The sequence below is a fragment of the Punica granatum genome, chromosome 8 (genome assembly GCF_007655135.1).
Source record: "Punica granatum isolate Tunisia-2019 chromosome 8, ASM765513v2, whole genome shotgun sequence".
In the NCBI taxonomy this organism is placed as follows: domain Eukaryota; kingdom Viridiplantae; phylum Streptophyta; class Magnoliopsida; order Myrtales; family Lythraceae; genus Punica; species Punica granatum.
In genome coordinates, this window is record NC_045134.1 from 25,464,655 (window position 1) to 25,490,151 (window position 25,497).

General features: G+C 39.7%; 3 protein-coding genes and 1 non-coding gene across 12 annotated transcripts; 2 read left to right on the top strand and 2 right to left on the bottom strand.

The window, feature by feature from the left end:
- The first annotated feature begins 1,148 nt into the window (after positions 1-1,148).
- LOC116187029 (LOB domain-containing protein 41-like) lies at positions 1,149-2,802 on the top strand. The gene is made up of 2 exons (XM_031515608.1): positions 1,149-1,658; positions 1,752-2,802. Exons 1-2 carry the CDS (start codon positions 1,469-1,471, stop codon positions 2,309-2,311), a joined length of 750 nt encoding a protein of 249 aa, XP_031371468.1. The 5' UTR covers positions 1,149-1,468; the 3' UTR covers positions 2,312-2,802.
- Positions 2,803-14,380: 11,578 nt separating this feature from the next.
- LOC116188433 (carbon catabolite repressor protein 4 homolog 5) lies at positions 14,381-19,679 on the top strand. 5 transcript variants are annotated; one of them, XM_031517790.1, is made up of 16 exons: positions 14,382-14,767; positions 14,891-15,054; positions 15,208-15,273; positions 15,352-15,404; positions 15,590-15,671; positions 16,492-16,538; positions 16,620-16,707; positions 16,984-17,076; positions 17,158-17,190; positions 17,375-17,457; positions 17,768-17,891; positions 18,168-18,253; positions 18,358-18,442; positions 18,748-18,813; positions 19,036-19,153; positions 19,352-19,679. In XM_031517790.1, the coding sequence occupies exons 1-14, from the start codon at positions 14,437-14,439 to the stop codon at positions 18,811-18,813; spliced, it is 1,401 nt and encodes a 466-aa protein (XP_031373650.1). In that variant the 5' UTR covers positions 14,382-14,436; the 3' UTR covers positions 19,036-19,153; positions 19,352-19,679. The 5 variants fall into 5 exon arrangements, with proteins under 5 accessions (XP_031373653.1, XP_031373654.1, XP_031373650.1 ...); XM_031517791.1 differs by having other exon boundaries at positions 18,748-19,153; XM_031517792.1 differs by lacking the exon at positions 18,748-18,813.
- Positions 19,680-22,281: 2,602 nt separating this feature from the next.
- LOC116188250 (ethylene-responsive transcription factor ERF116-like) lies at positions 22,282-24,702 on the bottom strand. Of its 5 annotated transcripts, XM_031517477.1 has the most exons (4): positions 24,306-24,702; positions 23,872-24,161; positions 23,617-23,695; positions 22,282-23,511 (listed from the first exon to the last, which is right to left on the bottom strand). In XM_031517477.1, exon 4 carries the CDS (start codon positions 23,468-23,470, stop codon positions 22,517-22,519), a length of 954 nt encoding a protein of 317 aa, XP_031373337.1. In that variant the 5' UTR covers positions 23,471-23,511; positions 23,617-23,695; positions 23,872-24,161; positions 24,306-24,702; the 3' UTR covers positions 22,282-22,516. The 5 variants fall into 5 exon arrangements, with proteins under 5 accessions (XP_031373337.1, XP_031373339.1, XP_031373336.1 ...); XM_031517479.1 differs by lacking the exon at positions 23,872-24,161; XM_031517476.1 differs by having other exon boundaries at positions 22,282-23,695; positions 23,872-24,144; positions 24,306-24,697.
- Positions 24,703-24,931: 229 nt separating this feature from the next.
- On the bottom strand, positions 24,932-25,127 carry LOC116189670. The gene has a single exon (XR_004152443.1). It is a non-coding gene; the product is annotated as a U2 spliceosomal RNA (small nuclear RNA).
- Between the last annotated feature and the right edge of the window lie 370 nt (positions 25,128-25,497).

Below are 25,497 nucleotides of genomic sequence, written 5' to 3' on the forward strand. Positions count from 1 at the left end.
TTGTATTTGAAGCGCAAGACATTACTCTTGAATTACGAAAAATTGTCGCAGCTGACTGGAGGTTCAATGGCTAAACAGTAGAATTTCCCAGTTTTAGATATATATAAGTTTTGATCTCAAAACAATTTTATTGAGATCTGCCTTAATTAACTACGTTCAGCCTCGCTATCAAATTTGCAATACCAAGTAACTAAAAGTATATAGATATATATATATATATATATATATATATATTAATTTAACATTTCATATAGCAAATGGGTAAGACTACGACAAATAGTTTTATTTTTCATTCATGCGGCCGAGATCCATTAATTGGCAACAAAGGCGCTCAACCATACCGTTAGATGGCATATAATAAATTCCAGCCATGATTTGTTTTAAAAAAAATCATAAATAAGAAGACACTAGCAACAATGAGGGTTTAAAAAAGGAATAATCCATGAAGCAAATGAAGTTACGAACCCTCAACTATCACACGCACAGTAAATTGATATAGTGTGCAGAAATGCAGAGTAAAAACTTTGATAATAATCTCATTAATGTCTTGTTCAAATTCATGAAAAAGCACAAAATGGGAGGAGAGGAGAGGTGAACTTCGTATAGAATTTTGTCAAATTTTCATACGAGTTTTTCCCTCCCCTCCCTTTTATTCTACTTCACTTGAATCATCATCACATAGAGCATAACAACTTACATTGAATTTTGTTTGTATTTGCAGCATAGAATATAAATGAATTACAGAGTTTCGTATGCTATAGTAAGAGGGGCAAGATTGCGACATACGTAAATGGATAGCGAGAACCGTCGTCATGCAATGATCTTCTAGATTAATTCATAATTGTACCAATGCCACAAGAAATGGGATGGATCGTGTCATCAAGAAAAGGGTTTGGTAGGGGCAGAAAGGGAATTTTAATTATTCAGCTTCCCTCGAGGCTGCGAGACAAAGCCAGATACGTCCCCCCGCAAGACCAGCTGACAACTCAGTCTGCTTTACTCACTATTTCCTCGGAACCGTTTCATTAATTATAATCACGAGAATACGAATCAACGATAAATTATATTTTAATCGAGTAAATTTTTTACTTCTAATATATATAGGAGTCGGAAATTTATTGAAAACATCTAGAACCAATCCACACTAGACTCAGATGAATCTCATCCAGTAGGCGAAGAATAAACATACCCTGAAGAAAACGAAGAAAAAACCCCACAAAACCACTGCGCCCCTGACAATATCCAAACCCACGTCCTTTCCCGCTCATCACTCTCATGCCTGCGCGCGCGCGCACACATATATATATATATATATATGCATATATCTATATATGTCCCGTGCTCTTTACATTTCAGTTGCATTCATAATATAATTCTCCCACACACTGCCTTCTCCGCGATCGGATTTCGGAGCTGCCACGCTTAAGAGATCATGATAAAGATAAATTAGTAGCAAAGATATACCGCGATGCGGATGAGCTGCAATGGATGCCGGGTCCTCCGGAAGGGCTGCGGCGACGGCTGCCCCATCAGGCCCTGCCTCCGCTGGATCAAGACCTCCCAGTCTCAGGCCAACGCCACCATCTTCCTGGCCAAGTTCTACGGCCGTGCCGGCCTCATCAACCTCCTCAATGCCGGCCCCGATCCCCTCCGCCATGGTATATACATGTATATTTGAATATTCCACCACTTGTTTTTTATGTCGGTTTATTTTGATCAAGACCTAAGTTTGTGCGATTATTTTGTGACAGATGTCTTTAAATCTCTGCTATATGAAGCTTGCGGGCGGATAATTAACCCGATTTACGGCTCGACCGGGCTGCTATGGACCGGCAGCTGGCAGCTCTGCCAGGACGCCGTGGAATCCGTCCTCAATGGTGTTCCCATCACCAGGATCCCCGACGACTCGGCCCTCGCAGGTTCGGGTCCGCCTCTCCAGGCTTGCGACATCCGCCACGTGTCCAAGCCTAACAAGGGCTCCTCCATCCGCCTCCACAGGGTCAGGTCCCGGGGAGGGTTCAAGCGCCGTCCCGCCACCAAGCTGGCACAAGCCGAATCTGTGAGCCGTGAATCTGAACTGAGCCAGGGTCCCATCCGGTGCTCCGAGAGCGACGCAGTATCGGCGGAGACCGAGGAGGCCTCCACGTCACAGCTTGATGAGCGAGCGCCAGCAATGGAGGACGGTCTCGAGCTGGAGCTCGAGCTGACCCTCGGGTTTGATCGGACGGCTAAGAGAGCGTGTTCGGAGGGGAAGAGAACATCTGGCGATGGTTCCGAAGCCGAAAAATGTCAGCTGCGAGTGGGTTTGTGACGATTGGGAGTGAGTCGAGCCCCCTCATCCAATTACTTTGCGGCGGCTCGATGGACATGTGTTGACAACAACCTTAATCCTCCTTTTTTTGGTTTTATATATGTATCTTCTCACTTTCTTTTTTTTATGTAAAATATTTTTTTCGAGACCAAGTCATGTCTCCAATCATGGACGGAATAAGGATTTTCATTCATGGGACAAAAATATTACTTGATATAAATAGTACATAAATATTATTTTTTAGAGGGTAAAATATTAATTTTACTTAAAAAAATTTATAAATAAACATATTTTTGGAGTTAAATTTTAAAAAATTCAAAGTTTAGGGGTAATTGCCCCCTGCCAATACATTGGCTCTGCTCCTGTCTCTGATTTATATGTTCTTTAACTTTTAGTCCACTAGCGTTTGTGGGTTGGTTCGTTTTGTTTCGGTCTCTTAACCTGTACAAATTGTTGAAGAGGTAACGGAAAATTGTATATCGGTGAAGTTACTTTTGGTTTTGGCACAAGAAAGAATTTAGCTCGAATTGATTGGATTGTCTTGTCAAGCAAGAAATTGATTCGTCTTATGCACGTTCGGTCCCCCTTACGTATGGTCCCCTAATGCCTCTGGCTCTGGCTGTAAGTGATTCGGTATTGGAGGGAAATTTTGTAGTCAGCCCTTTTGATCGATTGAGTAATGCTGAATGTTACTTCAACATATCACTAATTACAATAGTTAATATCATTACCGATTCATCTATTGGTTGATTATAACCAGATAAGTATCAATTTGTTTGACCATAAAAACAATGACCAAAAACATTACATGAAGGCACGAGGTATATTATCAGAGGATACGTCAGGTGCACCCGAGAAAAGTTCGAAACTCTAGCTCAAGAATTCAGGCAGATCGGTGTCACACATTGTACATGCCTAAAGAAAAAGGCCCAAACATTATCAAAAAGTAGGGTTGCTATATACATCTTCCACCTGGTACTGTCACATTGCATCCCGAGCGAAGGAAAAAGATCCTCCGAGTTAGTTAACACCATTAATGTCCATGGAAATAAATGGTCGTAACAGCATGTTAAACATTAAACTAGCTAGCTAATACTGTCCAATGAGTGTCGCGAGTACGCACTGAAAGATGCTGGTGATGATTTCCCATTGAAGTACAAAGAAGAATCGAGGCTAGTAAGGATACCAAAAAGCAGACCCTTTAGGGACTAGCAAGGATCCTACGTTGCGGAAATTCCAGGTTAATGTAATCACCCACATGCCCAACTTTGGCTCTGGGTGAGGCTCGCTCAATTTGCACTCTCTGTAGGACATGGGATTTCGAAAGGGGGAACGGGATGAATCCCATCTCTAGCATCGTGCCCTGAATTCCAGTAAATGATGCAAACTTCAACTGTGATAGTGAATATGATGGATAGTAACCTCCCCAGAAGTTGCAGCTGCCAACACCGTCCCAGAAATGGCCCGCTGTATCCACGGTTTCTTGTCCTCCAGGTCGAGCCTGTGTAGAGTTCATATAGTAAATAATTATGGGTCGTCATGTGATGTGCAGTGCATATATACATATAATTATGTGTGTCAAAAACCAACTGGAAAATCTTATTGAAAACCAGCAGCAACAAATTAAGCACTTTCATCAGGAACAGTATCTTGAATTCCAGGGCAGGGCATATAAACTTACGGAAAAGCACACTTGTTCATGATTTGGAAATCTTCTCAAAAGGCGTAGAGCAGTTGAAAGCCCCTTCGTGCTGCCAAAATCTATTTCTACATCGATGCTCTGCAAAGTAAGGTATCGACGACGAAACTCCTCATGCGCTCCGTTGAGGGACCAATACCAGGAGAGGAGCAAACAAAAGGACAGGTAAATTATAAAGGATTCCATAACCATATAACTTCTGTATATATGTTCTGTTGAGGAGGGAATTAATCTTTCTGGAGCTAACTCCGGCACAGTAAGATCCTCATTAAGTCCATGTATCATCATGGGTGAATTAAGGCTTCTGATCAATGAAGCCTAGTAGTGGGGTTGTAAACCTGCATCAGACAAAGCCTATACAGAGCCTAGCCGATCGAGGAGGTCATTCATGTTAGGAAAAATCCACAGGTCTACTTTGGACTTGGGCCCATCCGCAACCCAAAAGCTTAAGCCAATGGGTTACTAGACCATTATCTCTTATAAACCTATGGATTTCCTCTCAACTTTTCCATGTGGGATTACTTCCAACACCCGCACTCACCATTCTCCATATAGGAGAGAAACCGGCCCAACAATTCCCCCCCTTCTCGACTATATGGAGGACTTCGAGCCGGGCTTCCACTTCCGGACTCGGATACCAATTGTTAGGCTCATCACTAGCCACGAGTTCCACACTCGGGCCTTGGCGTGGTGTGGGTTTCCACGCATAGCGTGTGCACTTCCCCAGGATCATTACCTTGGGCTCTGATACCACTTGTTGGGAAAAATCCACAGGTCTACTTTGGACTTGGGCCCATCCGCAACCCAAAAGCTTAAGCCAATGGGTTACTAGACCATTATCTCTTATAAACCTATGGATTTCCTCTCAACTTTTCCATGTGGGATTACTTCCAACACCCGCACTCACCATTCTCCATATAGGAGAGAAACCGGCCCAACAATTCATGCCTCCAGCCTCCTCCTTTCTAACTGCTGAACCTAGCTAGCCCCAAGAGCATTATGCGATGGTGCCGGATTAGACGATACTAACTCAATTGGTTTCATGTCAACTATATATTACCTTAAGCGTGTCCTTTTTGACAGTGAGACTCCTCGGATAAGGCAGCAGACAAGGACCCTCGAGAAATGTCTCGTTAATAAGTGTTTGGTCCCTCTGAGCTTGCTCATTTTGGATATCCTTATGAAATTCAAAAACAGGGTTTACAGAGAGCAGGACACAACGAATTCGGAAATACTCTTCAACTTCGAGCTCAAACAGTTTGGGTGCATCGATCTTGAGACCAACTACGCCGGACAGACCCATCAATCTCATCTTCTCTTGGAGAGGGCAGCTTGAGATCAGCTTTTCAAGCACGGATCTAGCAATCTAGAGAAACGAAAGCTCCAGGGTTTTCAGATTATTGAATCCTCCGAAGGAGGGTGAAGGTTCTATCGCACATTGGCATAGATTCAAATGGATTAAATCCTGACAGGAGAAAAGAGCAAACGGTAACTAGTCTTCTTACCCGCACGTTGTGGGCCTTTATTTTTATAGATTTTAATTAATATTTTGTGAATACATTTTAGAAATACAATCCATAGTTTTTCAGTTGATACTTGTCAAATTATATTTATGAAATTGCTACTAACAACGGAGAGCAAGTAATATGTGAGAAAACTAAGAATGCGCTTAAATTAGTACGGTAAACTATATTATAGGCCTTACTTTTTTCTGTTATATTTTATTTAAATGATTAATTATAAATATATAATAGTACTATCACACTTACCAAATAACACAATATCATATGTTATAGAAATGGTATTTAGAGATTTTTAAATAGTTGTATTGCATACCCAAATTCATAAATATCTATCTAAGAGAGGTAAAACCCACATGCATCACATTTATTTCAAATATCATATATATTGATTATTTTAATCTTTGCATATCTCCATATGTAATCTTGCTAATGATGAAAATATGAATAGATTATCCATAAAGTGTTGAGGATTTATAAAGGTATAAATTTTGTATATGCTCTTATTAGTTTACTTTAAAGTATTTTAAATTTTGTGTTTGGTAATGAAGTGGAGTTAAACTCCACTATATTCAAATATTGATGTGTATATTTCAATGGGATTGCAATGATTGTACGAAAAAGCATGTATGAGAATTTATTATTGGATAGAAGAAAAAAATAAAAATAAATAATGATTATGTTATTAAATTGATGAAAGACTAGATTATAATGGGGGAATTTATTATTAAAAAATTGATTGTGATAATGGTTAAAAAAATATGTGAGAATTTACTATTAAATAGGTGAAAAAGACAAAATAGTAATAATTATGTTATTGAATTTGGAAAAAAAATGGAGTGAAGTAGAGTAGTAATGGAGTTTTAACTCCATTACCAAACGAATCTACGTCTCAAAAGAACCGTGTATACGTATAATTTATATATATTTATATTTTATTAAATTTCACTTGTTTATGCTTATGCTTTTCCTTAAATTAAAAATATCGTCATAAAAAAAATTGTGTTTCTGCCACCAAAAAAATTATTACTTGAATGACAACATGCTTTGCCGTTGCAAGTAAGGACAAACCGAAGGGGCTAAGGGTGGCAGTCGGCTCCTAAAATTTTGACGTTATATGAAAAATGACAAATTTTTCTTCCATTTTTAGTGAAATTACTTATTATTTATATTCCCCCTCCCCCCAAAAAAAAAGCCCCTAAAGGGCTCGCCTCCCTTGACCAAAATCTTGGGTTCGTCCCCAGTTACAGGAGGCCGAACTAATATATAGAGAAAGAGATGGGTCGTGGAAATTTTAATAAGATTGTTTGATTTTCAATAAATTTGATAAAATTTTATGTAGGCATTCAATGAGGAGAATAGAAGAGACAATCAACCATGGAGCAATCATTCACCCAAGACGCTTATATGGCATGCTCTCATTAAACGAATGGAAGTCTCTCGTCACGCGGTATCTAAGAGTCTAAATTAAATACTTATTTAGATAGATTTTATTATATTCTATATTAATTATTATACAGTCAACTGTCATGAACCAAAAATATAATGATAAACTTTTTCAATCGTGACATCGCGCGGCGTTGCCCCTAGTTAAATAAAATCAAAAGCAAAAGGACGCTCCCCGGTTGCAGAAACCACTATCCCATCTCCACCTCCACCTCCACCTCCACCTCCGGAAGCTTCCCTCGGCCACAGTTCAGTCATCTTTGTCTCACCTATACCTCCCCTTGAATATTGCTACGGCCCCGGGACCCGGCAAGCAGAGAGCACAACATGTTTACAAGCCGTAACTAACTTACATAGAGCCAGTGAAAGGATTTCGACAGATCAATGTTCAAGCTGAAAATAAACTCAAAAATGACTAAATCAAATTATTCTTCAATAGCTTGAAAGAAATTGAAAAAGAAACATAAATTTGTCATTTTTTTCCGCAAGCTCGTTGCGACATCGACTATGAGCATATATAAAGAGATGAATTAAACAGAAGTTTTGCCAATTTCTCATGGCTGTAAGGGTCTGCAAGTGTATACCAGGAAATTGGGCTGAGAGAGGTGAGTGACAGCGTCATATTGGATTCTCGTGGCTATAAGGGATCAACGTGGTCGGGGAGGTGGTGGAGGGGGACAAATGTGGAAGCCATGGCTGCAGCAACCATCAAGGATTGTGGTGTATAAGCGTCATACTTCTCCTTTCTCATTTTCATATTTCCTGTTTTAGGTTTAGGCTCACACTAGGCAATATTCAAAAAGCTTGTGCTTCACAATTTTGGAGACTATATTGAACTCTGCAGCTGTAGGTCCATATCATGAGAGCAGATCCAATAAGAATGCGGTTAAATTGGCCCATAATCTGATTACGATGTTGTTGCCTGGCCCATAAGTGCTGTTCTGTCCTTGTGACCACGGAATAGTTATATCGATCCATTAGTCCTTGTGATTAAATTAATCAATATTATTATAAAAAAATGCAGAAAAAAGGCCCGCGAACAATGCTTACACCGACTCAATTTGTAGAAGCAACTAATAAATACTAGTGGAATGAATCCGCGCATCCGCGGGTTAGAATTGTCAATAATTTACATAATTAATATTATAAATTCTTTCGTTAGAACATCTATAGAATGAGTTTCCTTTGTTCTTATTGTATAGTGTATTTTATGCATGCAATCTATTATCTTGATGCGTTACGCGATCTAAATACTTAATTCACTTCCAAAATATATTAATTTTTTCTTATTCGAAAAATCTCTCAATGAGTATATTTTATTTTATTCATACAACAAAAAGGAGTAATAATGAATAATATGCCAAATTTAATGAATAATTATTTTTGGTCATCATCTAGTAGCATGTGCGTGAAATTTCCTCGACAACGTCGGATTCTACCTTTTTTTTTTTTGTCACGGAGAAATAGTAATGGGAGAAGTTTGTGGTCCACCGAATCATCATTGGAAAATAGTGCGATGGCCGTCTTGCAATAGATGGAGTCCAGAATTTACAGAGTTTAAAATTAATTTCCCAGTGGAGCGCATATATATAAGAGAGCTAACTAATAAACTTAAGCGAACGTGAATGATTTTCCATTTTATAGGACTCAATATGGCAATTTCACGGGTTCATTATCGAAGTCATTTAACCTAATTCCATGGGCACTGGTCATTTCGGTTTCAAGGAGCGATGTGGCATCACGACATTACATCATTTGTCCCATTGCTATTTGGGGTCACATGAAGGGTCACGAAAGTAGAAGCATTTGCCGTCTTACGTGGCGCTTCTCGACGCGTTGACCTAGTTTTGATTATTGTATATAGGTAAATTCTGGGATGTCTTTACAGACAAGGGAACGCTGAAGAAAAAAAAATGGGGAAGATGATAAGGTTTGCATGCGCTAATAGTCACGACATTATGATCGATGAGCTGCTTTATTCTCTATCGAGACCCGAAATGAATCTAAGAAAGAGGATCATAATCAGGAGAACAAAAACCTGTACGAATAAGAGTCCAGGGAGAGTTCAAGGAAGGAGAGTTCGAGAAAGAGACCGAGGTGATATATATCTGGAAGGCCATTGACATAAAGAGTTAATTACCATATAGCACGGGCGAACTGGATCTCGATCGGCTTTTATATATTGTTTAGGTCCATTTTAATTTGGCATGGTCACCATCCTCAACATCGTCCCGGAAATTCCCTTAATTCGGATGAATTAATTGTCCTGCGGAAATCCTCCGGGGAGCGGAGCTGCCTCACATCACCGAAGTTGTTGCCTTCTCCAGCACCACTACGTACCAAACCCAGACCCCATCATATTCATTTGCACCATGCATCTCTAACACCCAAGAAGCTGTCACTGCCAGCCACCACCTCCACCGGAGACGCCAAAGTTCCCGCCACCACTACCATAGGCTCCGCCCCTCCCGCTGTCAAAAGCTCCGCCTCCGTATATAATTGCTGCTTCCTTCCACAGCTGGCGAGTGAGCGAGCGCCAGAGGTGGAGGAGACGGTCTCGAGCTGGGTTTAACCCGACGGCTAAGAGAGCGTCTGTGGAGAGGAAGAGAACCTCTGAAGATGTTTCTTCGACGTTATGTCTCTGATTAATCTATAAATGTCCTTTAACTTTTAGCTCGTTATAATTAGCTTTTGTGAGCTATATATTATATGAAGGGAGATCAGAAAGAGAGAGGGAGAGAAATAACTTGTTCAGTGTCGTAGTTAATCTCTTCCAGCCGTCAGTCTCACTAGCTAGCTTTGCTTCCGAAACAAATTAAGCGGCAAACCGGAAAACCGAGCTGCATCTCGGAGGCATTTCTCCTGTCCTGCTAGTTGATTCCTGCAGAAGTTGCAGTATGTAGTTTCAAAAATGTTCACGTCAACTCACGGCCCATATCAGCATCTTCTTCCCTGCAAAACGAAAATTATTCGCAAAAGATATATAAAGTTCTATTCGGAAACAGGAGAGATAGCCATCTTACAAGTTAGCGGTATGCTAATAATTCCTTCTCGTCCGAAGATCCCATTCGCAAGAGAGAGCGGGACATAGCTAGGAGGAGCTCCCTTCAGTCCAATGGGCGGGCAAAGCAAGCAGAAGGAGTCGCTCCCGCATCATGCACTTAGGTTATGCTTAAACCCATTATTAGAGTCTCCGTAATTTCACTGATCTCTCCCACTCCTCTGCGATCTCTCGTGTTAATGATAAGCATAGCCCTAATGCATGAGATGGCAGCTCTGTCCGCTTCTCGGCCCTCGTATTGGACTGAAAGGAGCTCCTTTTGTTGCCCATCTCGTTGCCCTTCTTCGCCTTTCAGTCGTTCCGACAGAGAGGAAGAACGAGACGTGGACCCCAACTGCTGTTGTGTGGTCTGCTAGCTTCCTTAAACACAGCTGGTTTGCATCCCATGAAAGGATATGTTTGCTTATATACATACCCTGGTCAAGTATGTGTCTGTGTTTGGCAATACATTCAGCTGTCTATCATATGCGGAAGGACATATACCAATGACTTCGTCTTAAATTTTAACCACATGCTTGTCCTTATTCGCATTTCGCGCCCGTTATTTGGCAAGCATTGCATGTCCCCATATGGATGGTCGTCTCTTACAACACACGGAGCATGTGAGCGAGTGTCATCGATAGTCCTACGAATTTAGATCGTATCACGAATCACAATATATATGGTCGTGGTCGCACCGTATGGTGTTGGATTGGCATCACATGTGAAACATATCTTGTTGAGCGGGAAGATATTTCTAGGACTTGTCTGCCGATTGTATAGCAAAACAGAGGTCCCTGACTCTACGTATGGATAGCGTGCCTCATAGTTCGGTGTTTTCTGTTATATTTGCATCGCGTCCCACTTGTCATATTCTTGATTGAATTAGAGAGAAAGAAGCAAGCGAGACCCTCTTACATGACAATTGTCTTATCTTCGCGAGGAAGTCTATGTTTCATTACATGACTCATTCATGATGCCTCAATGACAATTGGATCAACGCATAGTGTGTGCTAATGATTTGAGAGGCCTCAATGAACCGTCCATGCAATGCATTGTAGAAATTCCCGCCTTATCTATTCGACCCCGCTTTTCATTTTCAAATCACTTTTGAAACTTTTGTCTGCTATCACTGCTATCATCACATTATTGTCTGATTGCTAGATCGAAGAGTACAGACTAAATCCTGACAGGCTTAGGAGGACACTTGCCCAGTTGTCTGTTTGTGCTGTTTTGTTTGGAGTTCAGAAAATCTGGTGGAGAAGGATTCAACCGTACTATATAATATTCCAACATAGATAACGACCAACTCATTCCCCAACAAAATCTCTATTCAATCTCCAGGGTTTTTGGCTTTCCTTATGATGATCTTTAATGACGAGCTCAAGGACAACCAAAAACTGCTCGATACGCGTTAACCCCAGCCGTTCAATCGTTGCGGTCCGACGTCCCGATGCAGCTGACAATCGACCTTGTGATCTTTGTCTTGTCTTTTGACTGTACAGGGATAAGGAAACTGATTCAAGACTCCTTTGGGGGTGACATGGACTAGTTAAAAACTTGTTGGGAGGACCCCAATCTGAGGTACGGTCTGTTTGTGTGTTCTCTTGTGCTTGTCCTCCTCTCCCCGTGTCCTGATTCTCCTGTTCGAAATCTTTGGGGATTTTGGCCCGTTATGAGATTTGAGGCATATTGCCCCGAATTCAACAAGAGTGTCAAGTTATAGTAGCGAGCTCGGTCACAGCATTGTTGATGCACATTGTCTCGACGAATCGGCCTCCTACTCGAGGCTCCTCTTCCACGCTGAGCCTTCTCACCTTGTTACATGGGCATTTGACCTTCCTTCTATATAATAGGATCTGATTATGCCAAGACTATGACCTTATTTCCATGTCCCTTCGAATTTTGATAGAATTCCTCAAAATGTAATCTATTAAAAGAAAAGGGGAAAGAAGAGAGAATTGTGGTATAATGTAGTGAAATACATTCATAGATGCGTTTGATTTTTGTTGGCGGAATTTTTCATACTTTTTGTTTCCATTCTCCCATTCATTTATTGGACCTTGACCTTCTTTCATTACGAAAATAAATCATTTATAATAATATTAAAAGAAAAAATTATACATTTAATCCTCTAAATTTGATTACTTTTCTATTTTAGTAATTTTTCTATTTTTTTTTATTGTTTACATCATATACCTTTCAATACTTTTTTGTTTTAATCCTTTTCCTTTTTCTTGGTTCGATTTCGTCCAATACCTTTGATTGTTTTTTTAAGGTCCTTTTATCAATATAATTATTAAGAAAAAAATTAATTTTGGTCCTCAACCTTTGTTTACTATTCTTTTTGTCCTAAATCTTTTTTGTTCGTCAAATATTGCCTCAATATTAAACTTCTTACCAACATGACATATCTTGAAATAAAAATTAATTTTTCATTCTTTTTAGTCCACCAAAAACAATTACCTTTTAGAATTAAAAAAGTTAATAATAAATTAAAATAATGATGTAAATTATATGAATCTAGTCGAAGCTTGAGTTATAAGTAACCTTAACTCGGGTGGTGCTAACCGTTAAACGAAGGATGATAACTTGAGAAGGAGAGAGGCGATGGTGGGGAACGACGTCGAGTACCACTGTTCTAAGAGAGGTCACCATAGGCCTATAGATCTATTAATGTTCCTCTTTGCAATCACAATCGCTTTACAACATCATTCATTGCATCACAAGCATGATTGGTGACTACCAAGGCATAATTGCCTATACTTTTTTTATATTTTTCCATGTCTTTGCTTACAAATGCGGGTATTGATGGTTTCAACACAAATTGCCCTTACTAAGATTGCCTACAACCTAAACGCTCTCTCCCTCTCATTAACTCGAATAAGTTCATGATTTTAGTTTTATTATTTTAATTTATTTTAATTTATTTTAAAATTTTAAGAAATTATTTCTAAAATGTTTTGTGAGCATTTTTATGGAAAATTAACAGTATAATTATTAGAATAAAACGTGTAATATTAAGAAAAAGATTACCTAAAAAAGAATTAGTATAAGGAAGTAGCTACAAAAGGTTAAGGACCAAAATTAGAAATTTCTCCAATAAAAAATTTGATAAAATGATGAAAACATAAAAGTAAGTGAAGGGATTAGATGAAAACGAACCAAGAATGATGAAAAAGACTGTAACAGAAAAATTTCAAAATTATAGGATGTCAACGATAAAAAAAAAAGAGACTAAAATAGAAAAGCAACAAAACTTAGATGACAAAATGTATAGTTTTCCCTATATAAAAGCCAAAGTGCGAAACATGAACGTGTCATCTAAGCTTTATCCACTAATCCATAAGTACTCCATGTTGATTGACTTTTCAAATCCAGTCAAATAATTTTTTATTGTATTTTATTTGTGTATATTCAATTAACTTTCTTTTAGTTAAGTTTATGCTTGATGGATTTGCTATTTATACCGTATTATTTGTAGATAGTGTCATATAATTATGAGATTTTTTGAAAAAAAATAGAAGTTTTATCGATAACTGAAAGGCACTCTTTGAAATACGTGCTTTTTCTTTAGGTGTCCGAAATATTCTATAAATATTATGAAACATGAAAACTTATTTTATGCAGCATTCCTCTACTCCCGATAGTTTTTCTCCAGCACCTCCACTCTTCGGATGCAAGTCTATATGTTATAAAATTGTTCTCTCTCTGTACATGTGATTTCATAGTTCCAATATAACTAAAGTATGTATCTGTTGCTTTAAATATATATATATATAATTGTCTGCCATCACCACTTTAAATTTTTTGACTCTCACATCCCATTTATTATGTCTACTCAATATGCAGCTTTGACACATCTCAAGGAGTTTAACTTAGTAGTAAGGAAGAGTTTAAATATTCATCCGATCCCGAGTTAGAAATCCTTTGGAGCCATCGGAACGCGTTTTGCGTGATTACCCGTTCCGTGCGCTGCCGGAGATTCACGGAGTCTCGAAGATTAGTCGAGCGAAACCCGAATATCCCGAGTTAGCAAAAAAAAAATATGCAGCTTTGACACGCATTTTGTTCTGTTTATATTTATTAATATGCTACATGTGTTGATTATTCATTTACTGTCATAAAAAATTTGATTTAAAAAAAAGGTTATCTCGCAACGTGCGGGTACCAATTATTGTAATAAACAAATATAAAAAAATAAAACATGAAAGAAAAATTAAGGGAGGTCCGAAGGTGAGCTTGGGCAGGGGAATGGGCTTAATGAATTTCCTCATCTGGACGGGCCCAAAACTTAGGCCTGAACTAACTACCACTTCAGCTTACCCGACCCGACCCGTATTTTGCCCCGCGAAAAATATCCAGACACTCGTTTCGCCGAGGCCATCCCGCGCATCCGCCGACGAGAACCACCGCAGTCATGCCGAAAAGAGGGCGCGAGACGACGGTGCCGAGCCGGGCATTCGCCGGCGGCATGAATAAGCACATATATTTTCCGGACGCCGACGTAGAGCACGAGCCAGAGCCTCTGAGCGAGCGCCGTGAGCTGAAGAAGAAGAGGAAGGTATCACGGGTCTCCGAAACCCTCACTCCTGCTTCGAAGCCTCGGCGATTTCCGTCCACTTCGAATCAATTCGGCGTGCTTCGAGCACTGCATCGACCGAAGCAAAGGAGGAGGGAAATCAGCAGCAGTAGAGTGGAGTTTCATCGTGAATGGTCGTATTCTTCTCGTGATTTCTCCGGCTGCAGAGGTTCGCGGTTCTTCTCTCATTCGTCTTCAGCAGTAAAGAGAGAAAAATCGAAATCAATGATGCCTATTTGTATGACCATCAGTTCCAAGCAATTCACTTTGCTAGTTCTCTTTTTCGTTGTAGATAGACTTGTGGTTGTTTCTTACAATATACTAGGCGTGGAGAATGCATCAAAACATCCAGACCTGTATTCCGGTGTCCCTGCCAAGTTCTTGAAGTGGAAGCGGCGGAAGAGGCTCATATGCGAAGAAATTCGCCTTTACAATGCGGGCATCCTCTGTTTACAGGCTGGTATCTCTAATTATATCCTCATTTACCATAGCCTCTGCAAATGGAAGGATGAACCGTTGGATAGGTATAACTTCTATGTTGACTCCAATTTTAAGGCTTTTATGGTAGAAGTGATGGCTGGTGTCTGGTGATGTTCTTGATGGCTGTAGGAGGTTGATCTTTTCCAGGATCTAGCTGTTGATCTACAGAAGGATGGATATGATGGCGTGTTCAAGGTACGTGGATAGACTACTTTTGCATCGATGTTTGTGACTTCCAACGTTTAATGGACTTGCATTGCTCTTTCATTCCAGGGGCGCACAGGTGAAGCAGTTGATGGGTGTGCCATATTTTGGAAAGATCAGCGGTAAGGAACTCTGGCCTTGTCACATATCGTATAGGCTTCTTCCTGTCTCAATTATCTGTTATCATGCATTTATGGTTTATTATTTTCAACTTTGATGTTTGTACTCTGTGTTTTTCATTGTATACCCTCTTCTTCCCTCTATTATTTTATTGTCAAGGTTTTAGCAAGTATTGTTCTGAACACAGATTTACCCTTGTGCATGAAGAAAATATAGAGTTCAGGACTTTTGGTCTCCGTGACAATGTTGCTCAACTTTGTGTTTTGAAGGTAATATATAAATTATTTGTTAGTCTCAAAGGACTTTTCTATGCTTTTTAGGGAACTCTTATTTTGATGCCAGCCGATGTCTTTCATAAGCCAATATGCAGGTCGTTCTTTTATGCTACTAAGGACCTTAATGTAATAAGGGCTACAAATTAAAAGGTTCCCTTCTTCTGTATAATGAATCATTTTTTTTTCAAGATTTTCTTTGCAGTGGGAATTTTTATTATAAACATACTGCTCTTTCACCTATAGTTAAAGTTAAGAGATAATTCTTCGATGTAAATATGTTGCATCTATTGTTGCTTTCTGTCTATACTGATAACTATTTTTTTCTGGATTAATCACCTTGGTCTATTGTTATTTAGAGAGGCTCCAAAATTAGAAGCTTGCATTAATGGATGCCTGCAGTATTTGATCATTAGGGTAATTGCGAGGAAGATGCACTATAATTGGTTCTACATATTTAAGGTGCATCTAAATGGCAACAATGTCACATTGACTTTTATAAGCTAGCAATTGCTTTCTGGTTCTAAACCTTAGTCCCACTACCTGGGCACATATATAAGCGAAAGTGGAGAAATTTGTGATACTCCCAAATGCCAATAAAACTGAAGTGTAATTGTAAAACTTGCTGCCAGAGTGCTTGTAATCCTAAGTCTGGATGTACTTGTATCAGCCTGGTTCTCCTTAATGTTAATGTATTCTTGACAATCGACTGCTGTGTTTGTTCTCCAAGAGAGGGCAGGTTGAATATTCTTTCAATATGTTTATTTACTCCTCTACTTGCTGCCATTATTAACTTGAATTAACTTTCTTTTATTAGATAAACCAGACAGAAGAAAACGCCAATTTGCCTGCTCGATCATCCATGTAAGGAGAAATTCTATGAGCGACGTTCTGCTTTGGTTTTTGTGTGCCTATTAACCCATGATGTTATTGTTACTCATTTAGGTATCATACCAGCCAAAGCCGGCATGTTCTCGTTGGCAATATTCATGTTCTATTTAACCCTAACCGTGGAGATGTCAAGCTTGGCCAGGTATTAGCTTTTCCAGCCCATTCTGAACAGGAACTTCGCAGATCATGGCACCCTTTTGGGAAAGTTAACTATTCAATTTATTCGTCTCGTCTTAGAAAGAATATAATGATCTCCTTTGGCCTCATACGGCCTGTCAGGTTGGGACTGGTTGTATACAAGCTTATCATTTGATTTTTATTATTGAATCAAATGTAACCTTGAGAGATGGATTTTATTTTATTTTATCTTCTGTTAGTATAGTTATATACTGATGTTCGCCATAACATTCAATGTCAGATACGGTTGTTTCTTGAAAAGGCGTACGAGTTATCAGAAAAATGGGGTGGCATTCCTGTTATCTTAGGGGGAGATCTAAATAGTGTACCTGAGGTGATAATTTTTTATATAATGTCACTACATGCTAACATTTTGTTGTGATTGAGAATTTACATGTCTCTTCATCTTGTTCAGAGTGCAGTGTATCAGTTTCTTGCTTCCTCTCAGGTGAGTTTGTGTTCTTTACATTTTTTAGTCTGTATTTTTGGCCAGGATGTTTTCAAAAAATTTGTACGACTTCCCAATGTGGCTGTATGATCTTTGGTCAGAATTTAAAAATCGCATCTCCTCCTTCCCCTTTTTGTTCAAGCTAAATGCACAGACAAGCCACAATAACTTTGAACTATTACAGCTGGACATTCGACTGCATGATCGTAGAAACATTTCTGGACAAATGGCGAGTCAATCATTTCGTAGCATGGCAAGATCGTACAGGTATTTTTCAAAATTGTGGTGGTTGCTATAATGTTGTAAGTTTTCCTAGATTATGTAAATATATGATTATGGTGATTCCAGCAAACTTTCTGGTCACAGTCACGTCTTCCTTGTGTGGCTCTTGCTTCCCTAAATATATATGATAAACCTCCATTAAAATATCAAGGTGTACAACTAAGGAAAAGCATGCATTGGATGTAATGACTTCACAATCTACTCATGTTGTAAAAGACAAAATTGTGGAAATGGTTGCTGAGCAATATGTTTGATAAGATATTGCATTTCTTCAACCATGCTGCATTTGGTGTAGGACTATATCTCGGCCGTTTATGTATAGATGGACCCATGAGGAATTAAGGCTTGCAGCAGGCAGTTACGGAGTCACTTCTCTATCTCACCAATTAAAGCTATCTAGTGCATATATTGCTATACCAGTGAGTTATTTAAATGTCCTGCTTTTGTGGTCTTCTATGCATGAAAGTTTTTTGGCTTTTACTTGTAACGACTATAGGAATGGCTCTTTTTTAAAACAATGAGAGAGAGCAGGTAACTAATATGGCTAGCGGTCGTTTCATATTGCATGCAACTTCTTTCATCTCCCTTGAACTGGAAAATTGAGTGTGCTAAGGGTGATATCTTCGTGCTTTTGCCTTTCTGTTTATACAGTTTTATGCATAGTTGCATCTCATATGTTTGTAAAAATTCATCAGGGAAGCTCTCGATGTAGAGATAGATGTGGAGAGCCAATTGCAACTTCATACCACTCCAGTTTTATGGGAACTGTTGATTATATTTGGTAATGCAACTATATGTTGGCTGTGACATTCTTTTATATATGTGTGTGTATATATATTTGGTTATATTTCTTTCTGAAACTCGTCCATCTTTTGCAATGCGCAGGCATACAGAGGAACTTGTTCCTGTGAGAGTTCTTGAAACCCTACCTGTTGACATCTTAAGGAGGACAAAAGGGTTTCCTAGCAAGGTGATTTACAACTGTAAATGACATTCTGACAGCGAAAGTAGTGGAGACGCTTGAAGCTTAATGAGACTATCCTCATTATAGTAGATAACTTATATGATCTTATCTCCATGAATCTTTGCATGAAACTCCAGTTTCTCTAATATTAGGAAAAGAATAATACTTTCTAAACGTAGCTCGTGTTTTCACTGTTTATCAAGTTTACTGGGCATTTCTTAGACTAATTACCTTGTTTAATAATTTTGTTATAATGTTCATTGATCCATTTCTAACCATTTGTGTGCAATTATGTCCATGTTCGTCCACAGAGATGGGGTAGTGATCATCTTGCCTTAGTGTGCGAGCTGGCCTTTGTAGATGGAGAAATATTATAGGTTTGGGAAGCATACTCACTCTCTGTTGCTGAAATTTGTGAATCCTTTAATCTTCCCACTATTGGAAAGATAAGTGCATCCATGCATGCGATTAAAGGAAAAGTCCCTTTCAGTTCGTGAATCACAAAGCCGAAGGGACAGCGACTCCTTCATTTAATGTGATTGAATAAATTCTCTGATTCGGGATGTCAGCCTAAAATATTGTGTCCAATGTGCATGCAGTGGACGTGGCTCTGTGGGCTCTGTGCCATCACATGAATTTACGAGAGAGGAGAGAGGTGGTCTGTGGGGTTGACAATTCCTTTGCTGCCGAGCAATTAAGCTCAGCCGTGACGTTCAGGTAAGACAAGAGATGGGCTGACTCAGTAAATGGCTTTTTTTTTTTTTCTTTTATGGGAGCTGGTTGATCTTATACCTGCTCTGCTTAAATATTGTGCTCTTAGTCAAAGATTTCCTCTCCCGCAATGGCAATTATCTCAACACAGAGGGAGAGAGAGAGAGAGGGTTGGTAAATTGCTGACATCCTTTAATACTATAGGTTATTGAAGGAGGATCGCGGCAAGCACTGGAATTAGAAACTTCCTCTGACCCCTTTGACCGGGTACTCCTGAAACTTGCATTGATCAGTTCAAATGTGGTTCTCGATGATTAAGATCCTTGTGTGTGGACAATATTTTGATCTATTATCTATAAAAGCAAAGAAAAGTCTTGAGAAAGTCGACCTGCACGAGGCGTGAATGTACAACAATGCTTGTAATTGAATTATTCACTCGTGTTTTACAGTGAAGTTTGACAGGAAGGAATAGAAAAGGCAAATGTGATGGAACAGAATCAACAAATGAAATAGTTCGTTCTTATTTGCAGAAGTCTTTTTTTTTTTTTTTATTTTCCCTCGTCTTCTTTTTATTTTTCTCGTGAGATCACATGATGTCTTAGAGGTGCTGGTGGTAGATTATTTCAAATCTCTGACTTATAGGTAAACTCTGCTCGCATAAAGCACTGTATGGAAACTGCACCATGCCTTGTGGTTTCCGGTGTCTCCTCCTGATTCTGAGGCAAGTATAGGGAGGGAAGTCTTGGGAATGGGACGTGGATCCTTTTGTCCTTTGCCCACGACAGCTGCCAAGGGGCAGGAAAGAATTTTCGTTTCGAAAGCTGACAAGAGACAGGAAGAAGGGGTGCGCGGGGGTGAGAAGAAAATTCAGACAAATTTGACAGACAGCCGCCTCATCGTGGGTAAGTTGCCGAGTCTCTATCTCGGAATGCCACCTTGTGCTCACATGCGTTTTTCCTGTCAACGTCTCAAAACCTCCCCGAGAAAGGGATACTAATGGGGAAGGAAGTGGGGGGAGTAGCATAGAGTTAGAGTAGCATAGAGGTGGCGATGATGGTGCCATGGTGGTGATGGGTGGTGGTCCCATTGATGATATGTAGTTTAGATATCACGCAAAGTTAACGGCGGCTTAATGTGATCAATGATTGAAGCTTTTTAGCGGGCAGAGCGGTAGGGTAGGGTAGGGTAGGGTAGGGTCGGGGCCTGCTCGTTCCCCCGACTTTCGGGGGCAACTGAAAGGCAGACCATAGACATCCTTATATGGATGTAGATGAGATATCCGTATAAACAGCGCCCGACGGCTTTGTTATGGCCGAGCAAAGCTTTACGCTGATTGGACGGTACGAGGGTCTTTCGGGCAGAAACTGAGTATTGTGCCGATGTTGCCCTCCAAGTTTTAAGTTAATGACCAAAATATCCGCTCATCGTCACCCGTTATGTGGTTATCATGCCTTCCAAAGGTCATGATTCTATTGGACCATAATGTTGGCAAGATACATTTTTAATTAATTAATTATATATATATATATATATATTTTATGCAGATATATATTATTATAAGAGGAGGGGGTGTTTCTAGGCTGATCTGACATCTCATCTCATCTAAAAATCTATTCTAAATCTAATGAATGACTTTTTGATTCGTTTGTGTCAGCTTTTATTGGGTCTCATCCTCTTCCTCTTCCTCTTCATGCGTGGAATACATCTATTAAAGGGCAATTTATATATATATAAAAATAGAATAAAGAATAAAGAAATATTCATTAAAATCCTCGAGAAAAAGTGAAGAAGAAATTAATGGGACATGGTTTCCAGTTTCTAGACATGAGAAGTGCATTATTCAAAGTGTGTTTGGATTGAGAGTTGAGTTGAGTTGAATTTTGGTTTTAATTAGTTTGTAATGATTGCATTGTTGAATTATGAGAAAAAGTGTGAAAAAGTAATAAATAATTGAGAGAAAATAATGATTAAGTAATGATTGTGTTGTTGAATTGTGAAAAAGTAATGAATAGTTGAGAGAATTTAATATAAAAAATTGAATTGAATGGTTAAAAGTATTTAAAAAATAAAAAAAAGTAATGATTGTGATGTTAAATTGAAGATAAGTGGAGTTGAGTTGAGTTGAATATTATTCCGAAAACAAACATACCATCAACAACTACTCCTTCCCCCACCCCAAAATGAAAGCTTGGAGATTACGCTTTCCATGTGTCCTTCCTCAATTCTCTAATCGATGGTCCGCCACGTCGCCCTTTCTGTTCATTGTTCTCATCGGGGGTGGATGTTTGAAACGTCGGTCTACGCCGGCAGGTCGAGAATTCTCGGATTCAACCTGTTGGCCGTATTCATATGGTGTTTTAATCCAAATAATGACTTTCGCTGTTGAGGGATCGTTTTTCTTCTAATAGGAGAGGATAATCCAAAAAAGTGTATTACTTTAGGGGGTTTTTGGTTTGTCGAGAGATTTTACTCGATCTTATCCTAAACGTAAAGCCGTAAACAAAATGTGCTCTTCGAGCATTCTTCGAGTAGGCTTTCCATTTCTTGTTAAATCAAATGGTGCTTGTCTTGTAGATGTTGACGTGCGCCCAAAGAATGCAACAACATTGGAAATAAGAAATATTCTACTCCTACACTTTTCTTTTAAAGAATCATAATAGAGTCCTTTCTTCTCTCTTTTGTTCATCTTTTTTTCAAATGCATCCCCCAAAGCAAACCCACAATGACATGAAAACAAGACACAGATATTCCCATAGCATCTTGGCAGCTCCTCTTTCCACAGAATCTAACAATTTTTATTATAAAAAAGAAATGCATGAAACCATTTTTTTTTAAAATGGCAGAATTTGACATTAAACTGTATTCTATGAAAAAAAAAAGAAAAAAAGGAGATATTTCGCCTGAAATTAGGAAAATTTTGAAATCGATTCTTATTAGCAGAACTTTTCTTTTTCTTCTTCAAAAGAAATGCAAGAAAATTTTGAACTCGATCTTACCCATAGAACCTTCTTTATTCTTATACTTTTTTATATGCATCTCTTATAGTCGAAAATTACACTCGCAACATGCTCTCTCATAATCGAAAATTACACTCGCAACATGCTCTCTCATAATCGAAAATTACACTCACAACATGAAGGGAATTATTTAATATACTATCACAACATAGAAAACTCTTCAAAAATACAATATACTGATAATGTAATGAATACTCTCTGTTCATGGCAAAATTGTGACGAGGAATACCCAAGAGAAGCTCTCAAGAACTCTCCATTGTATGCTCTTTTTTAACTTATTAAATATATTTCATTTTTCAGTAGACACACCAAAACTATATAGTTTGATTTGATAAGATCCTAACTACAAAACTTATATGCATGCTATATTAAGTGCCTCGTCGACCCATGCTAGCTCCTCCTTCTCGAGACTCAGCTCGATGTCCGGGAGATTCAGGACATCACTGTTCGGGAACCTGCACTTGGGAAGATCATCTACCCAACTGACCAGCTCGGGAGAATCCAAGAACCCATCGCCAAGCAGCAAGTTGTCCTCACAACCCAGATCCAAATCTTGACTCATCACTGGCGACGATATCATAACTGGGTCGAATAACAGCTCCTGTTCTTCAATAGCTTCCTCGATGTGGCTCCCTGCCATTTTCTCCTCTCGTGTAGGTAGTGGCTTGGGCTTGCTGCAGAAGGAAGCAGAGATCTGGGCGTCGAGCACTGAAGACGGTGATGGGAGGCAGAATGAGGCAGTTGTCTCCTCGGACCCGGTGTCTGAATGGATAGGCAAAATCTTGTTTTTGCTAGACATGATTGCACGATCAAACTCAAGCTTCTTCTTCTGATATGCAAGAGCAGCCTCTTCTGCTGTGCCATATGTCCCGAGCCACACCCTGACGCCACGAATTGGGTCCCGAATCTCGGCTGCATACTTCCCCCAAGGCCTCCTCCGAACTCCCTTGTACATAGAATTAGAAGAAGGCCGATTTCTCTTCCCGTCATAAAACTTCTCGCTTATGCTAATGCACTTGGGCCTCTTGCTACTGGTCTCCCTCGCCCTACCTGATTCCTGCCTCGGAACGGGAACTACAATCTCTCTGACAATGCGTTTATGACCTGTACGTACTCTCCTGGAGTCGTAATACGCGTCATCTTCATCGCTTGAAGACTCGGTTGCATCAGGGTCACTGTATATCACACGAACTCTCCTCATTGTTCTGAGATTCTCTTCTCTGTTCAGTTTCTTTTTCACGAATCCCTCCCCAGGGCTCGACCTCGATGACCCCGAAGGAACCTTCTCAGTCTCAAGCCCAGGCATTTCCGTTGCTTTGGATCGGAGTGTGGAGGACAAGAATATACCTATATATACGTCTATATTATATATATATATATGTATGTATTGGTCGAGCAAGCAGCGAAATGAAGAACCTTTGACAGTGCTGGGTATCAAGAGAGACCCAAGACCTGAGGTTTTTCCGAGATCGAAGCGAGAAATTGTGTCCTGTGATGATCAGGCCCAAAGAACTCGACCCCGGAGCAAGTCCTGCCAAGAACAAAGGATTGAAACCAATGAGGATCCCCGGTTTTCAAGCGAACCCTAAAACCCATCTAAAACCCTCATCTCGTTTCGAACCACAGCCATGGAAGCAAGCAGGAGGGGGGGAATGAACTGATCATCAAGAATCAAAAAACCAGAAGGGTCCCGGCGGACCCACTTACCAGTGCGGTCTTAATTGCATGAAGGAGGGGGAGAAGATGCTCTGTTCCCCAGCCTTGAGCAGAGGCCAGCACTGCATGCACCGGAAGATGAAGACGAAGACGAAGACGAAGACGAAGACGAAGACGAAGACGAAGACGAAGACGAAGACGAAGATGGAGATGGAGGAGGAGATCCTGTGTCTTAGAGAGACAGAGAGGCAGAGCTTCTTCGGAGCTCCAGTGATCAGATCAGACCCAGACGACATATATGATCGCAGTGTCTCCCCGCAAAAGCTGATGCAAAGAATAATCTGAGGTAGCCAGAGAGGCAGGCAAGAGGATCGGGTGAACATGGAGAAAGGGGGCATAATTAACACGAGATTCATTCATGGGGATTGATCAGAAAATGAAATCGATGGAACAGAGTCTCGTAATTATCTGTTGTTGTTCCTTACCCGACGAAATAGTCGTCTTCTTCCCTCTTGGAGCCGAGTTGTCTCCTCCTCCTCTTCTTCTTCTTCTCCACCAACTGGTCTGTCGAAGAGGGGGGGAGAGGTTTCTGAGGGATTGGTTTGTTCTTCACAGGGAGAAGCAGAAGCAGAGCTCTCCCTCCATGGCTAATGGCTGTCTGCGGCTTTTACTTCTTTCAAGAGAGAGGACCGACTGACTACTTACCAAGTGACAAAGTGGGGGAGAGAAGACCATTTAATTAAAGTAATCTAATTAATTAATTAATTAATCAATATTGGTCTCTCTCTCTCTATGCTATCACTCTCTCTCCCCGTCATGCACGGAAAGACAACTCCTTCACCGGTCCTTTTTTGCCGCCCGCTTTTTCTCGGGTTGGGCTATTAAGACAGTTGACTTTTCTTTCTCCTTTTTTTTTTTTGTCTTCCCCTTATTTTTACATTTTTTGTTTGTTTATTTATATGTGTAAAATATCTCAAAACACTTGAAGCCCAATTAGAATACATCACTGTCCTTAGTTAACAATACTCTTTAAGCCCAATTGATCATTGGGCCATCATTGGGCCTTTATTGGGCTCCGTCTAATTGACAAAAAAAATTTGATCTTGTTTTGGTAGGGTGCGCCAGGCCCATGCAGAAGTGCAACGCAAGGGCGACGCTCGAGGGCCCCTGCAGCAAGCTGCAGTGATGGGCCCTCCCCATGAAAAAATTAATTTAATATCATGTGGGCCGATGGCCCACGTATCAGATATTAAACTGATAAGAACAGATACTACACTTGATCTTAGCCAAAAGGCCGAGAAAGGTATGAAGAGCAATAGCAATGCTTTCCCCTTCTTATGCTGCCTGGAGCTTCTCGTCCTTGTCCCAAATGGTCGATGTGGGAATACACAAAAGGACATGGTCTAGCGGGTACTCCTCGCGCTTTATCTTTCCTCGCATGCAAAAATAATTTAAATTTTAGAATTTCCGAAATTAATTTGATTTAATTTAATTTCAGGAGATTAAAATAAAAATAGTTGGGAAAAGTGTGTGAGAAAATTTGAAAAAGAAGAAAATAAGAAAGTAATTATTGAGAGAATTTAGTATTATGAATTAAATCGTAATAATATATAAGAAAATGTACTAGGAGAATTTTTTAAAAAAATTATTTGCGTTGAATGGAGGGAAAAAAAAAAA

Excerpts from the sequence above, each read along its gene's own strand:
- LOC116188250 (XM_031517479.1), bottom strand. The coding sequence starts at position 23,470 with ATGCCTGGGCTTGAGACTGAGAAGGTTCCTTCGGGGTCATCGAGGTCG.
- LOC116187029 (XM_031515608.1), top strand. The coding sequence starts at position 1,469 with ATGCGGATGAGCTGCAATGGATGCCGGGTCCTCCGGAAGGGCTGCGGC. Across the intron at positions 1,659-1,751 it reads CCCCGATCCCCTCCGCCATG|ATGTCTTTAAATCTCTGCTA; the intron begins GTATATACATGT and ends ATTTTGTGACAG.
- LOC116188433 (XM_031517791.1), top strand. The coding sequence starts at position 14,437 with ATGCCGAAAAGAGGGCGCGAGACGACGGTGCCGAGCCGGGCATTCGCC. Across the intron at positions 15,274-15,351 it reads GATATGATGGCGTGTTCAAG|GGGCGCACAGGTGAAGCAGT; the intron begins GTACGTGGATAG and ends CTTTCATTCCAG. Across the intron at positions 17,458-17,767 it reads AGCATGGCAAGATCGTACAG|GACTATATCTCGGCCGTTTA; the intron begins GTATTTTTCAAA and ends CATTTGGTGTAG.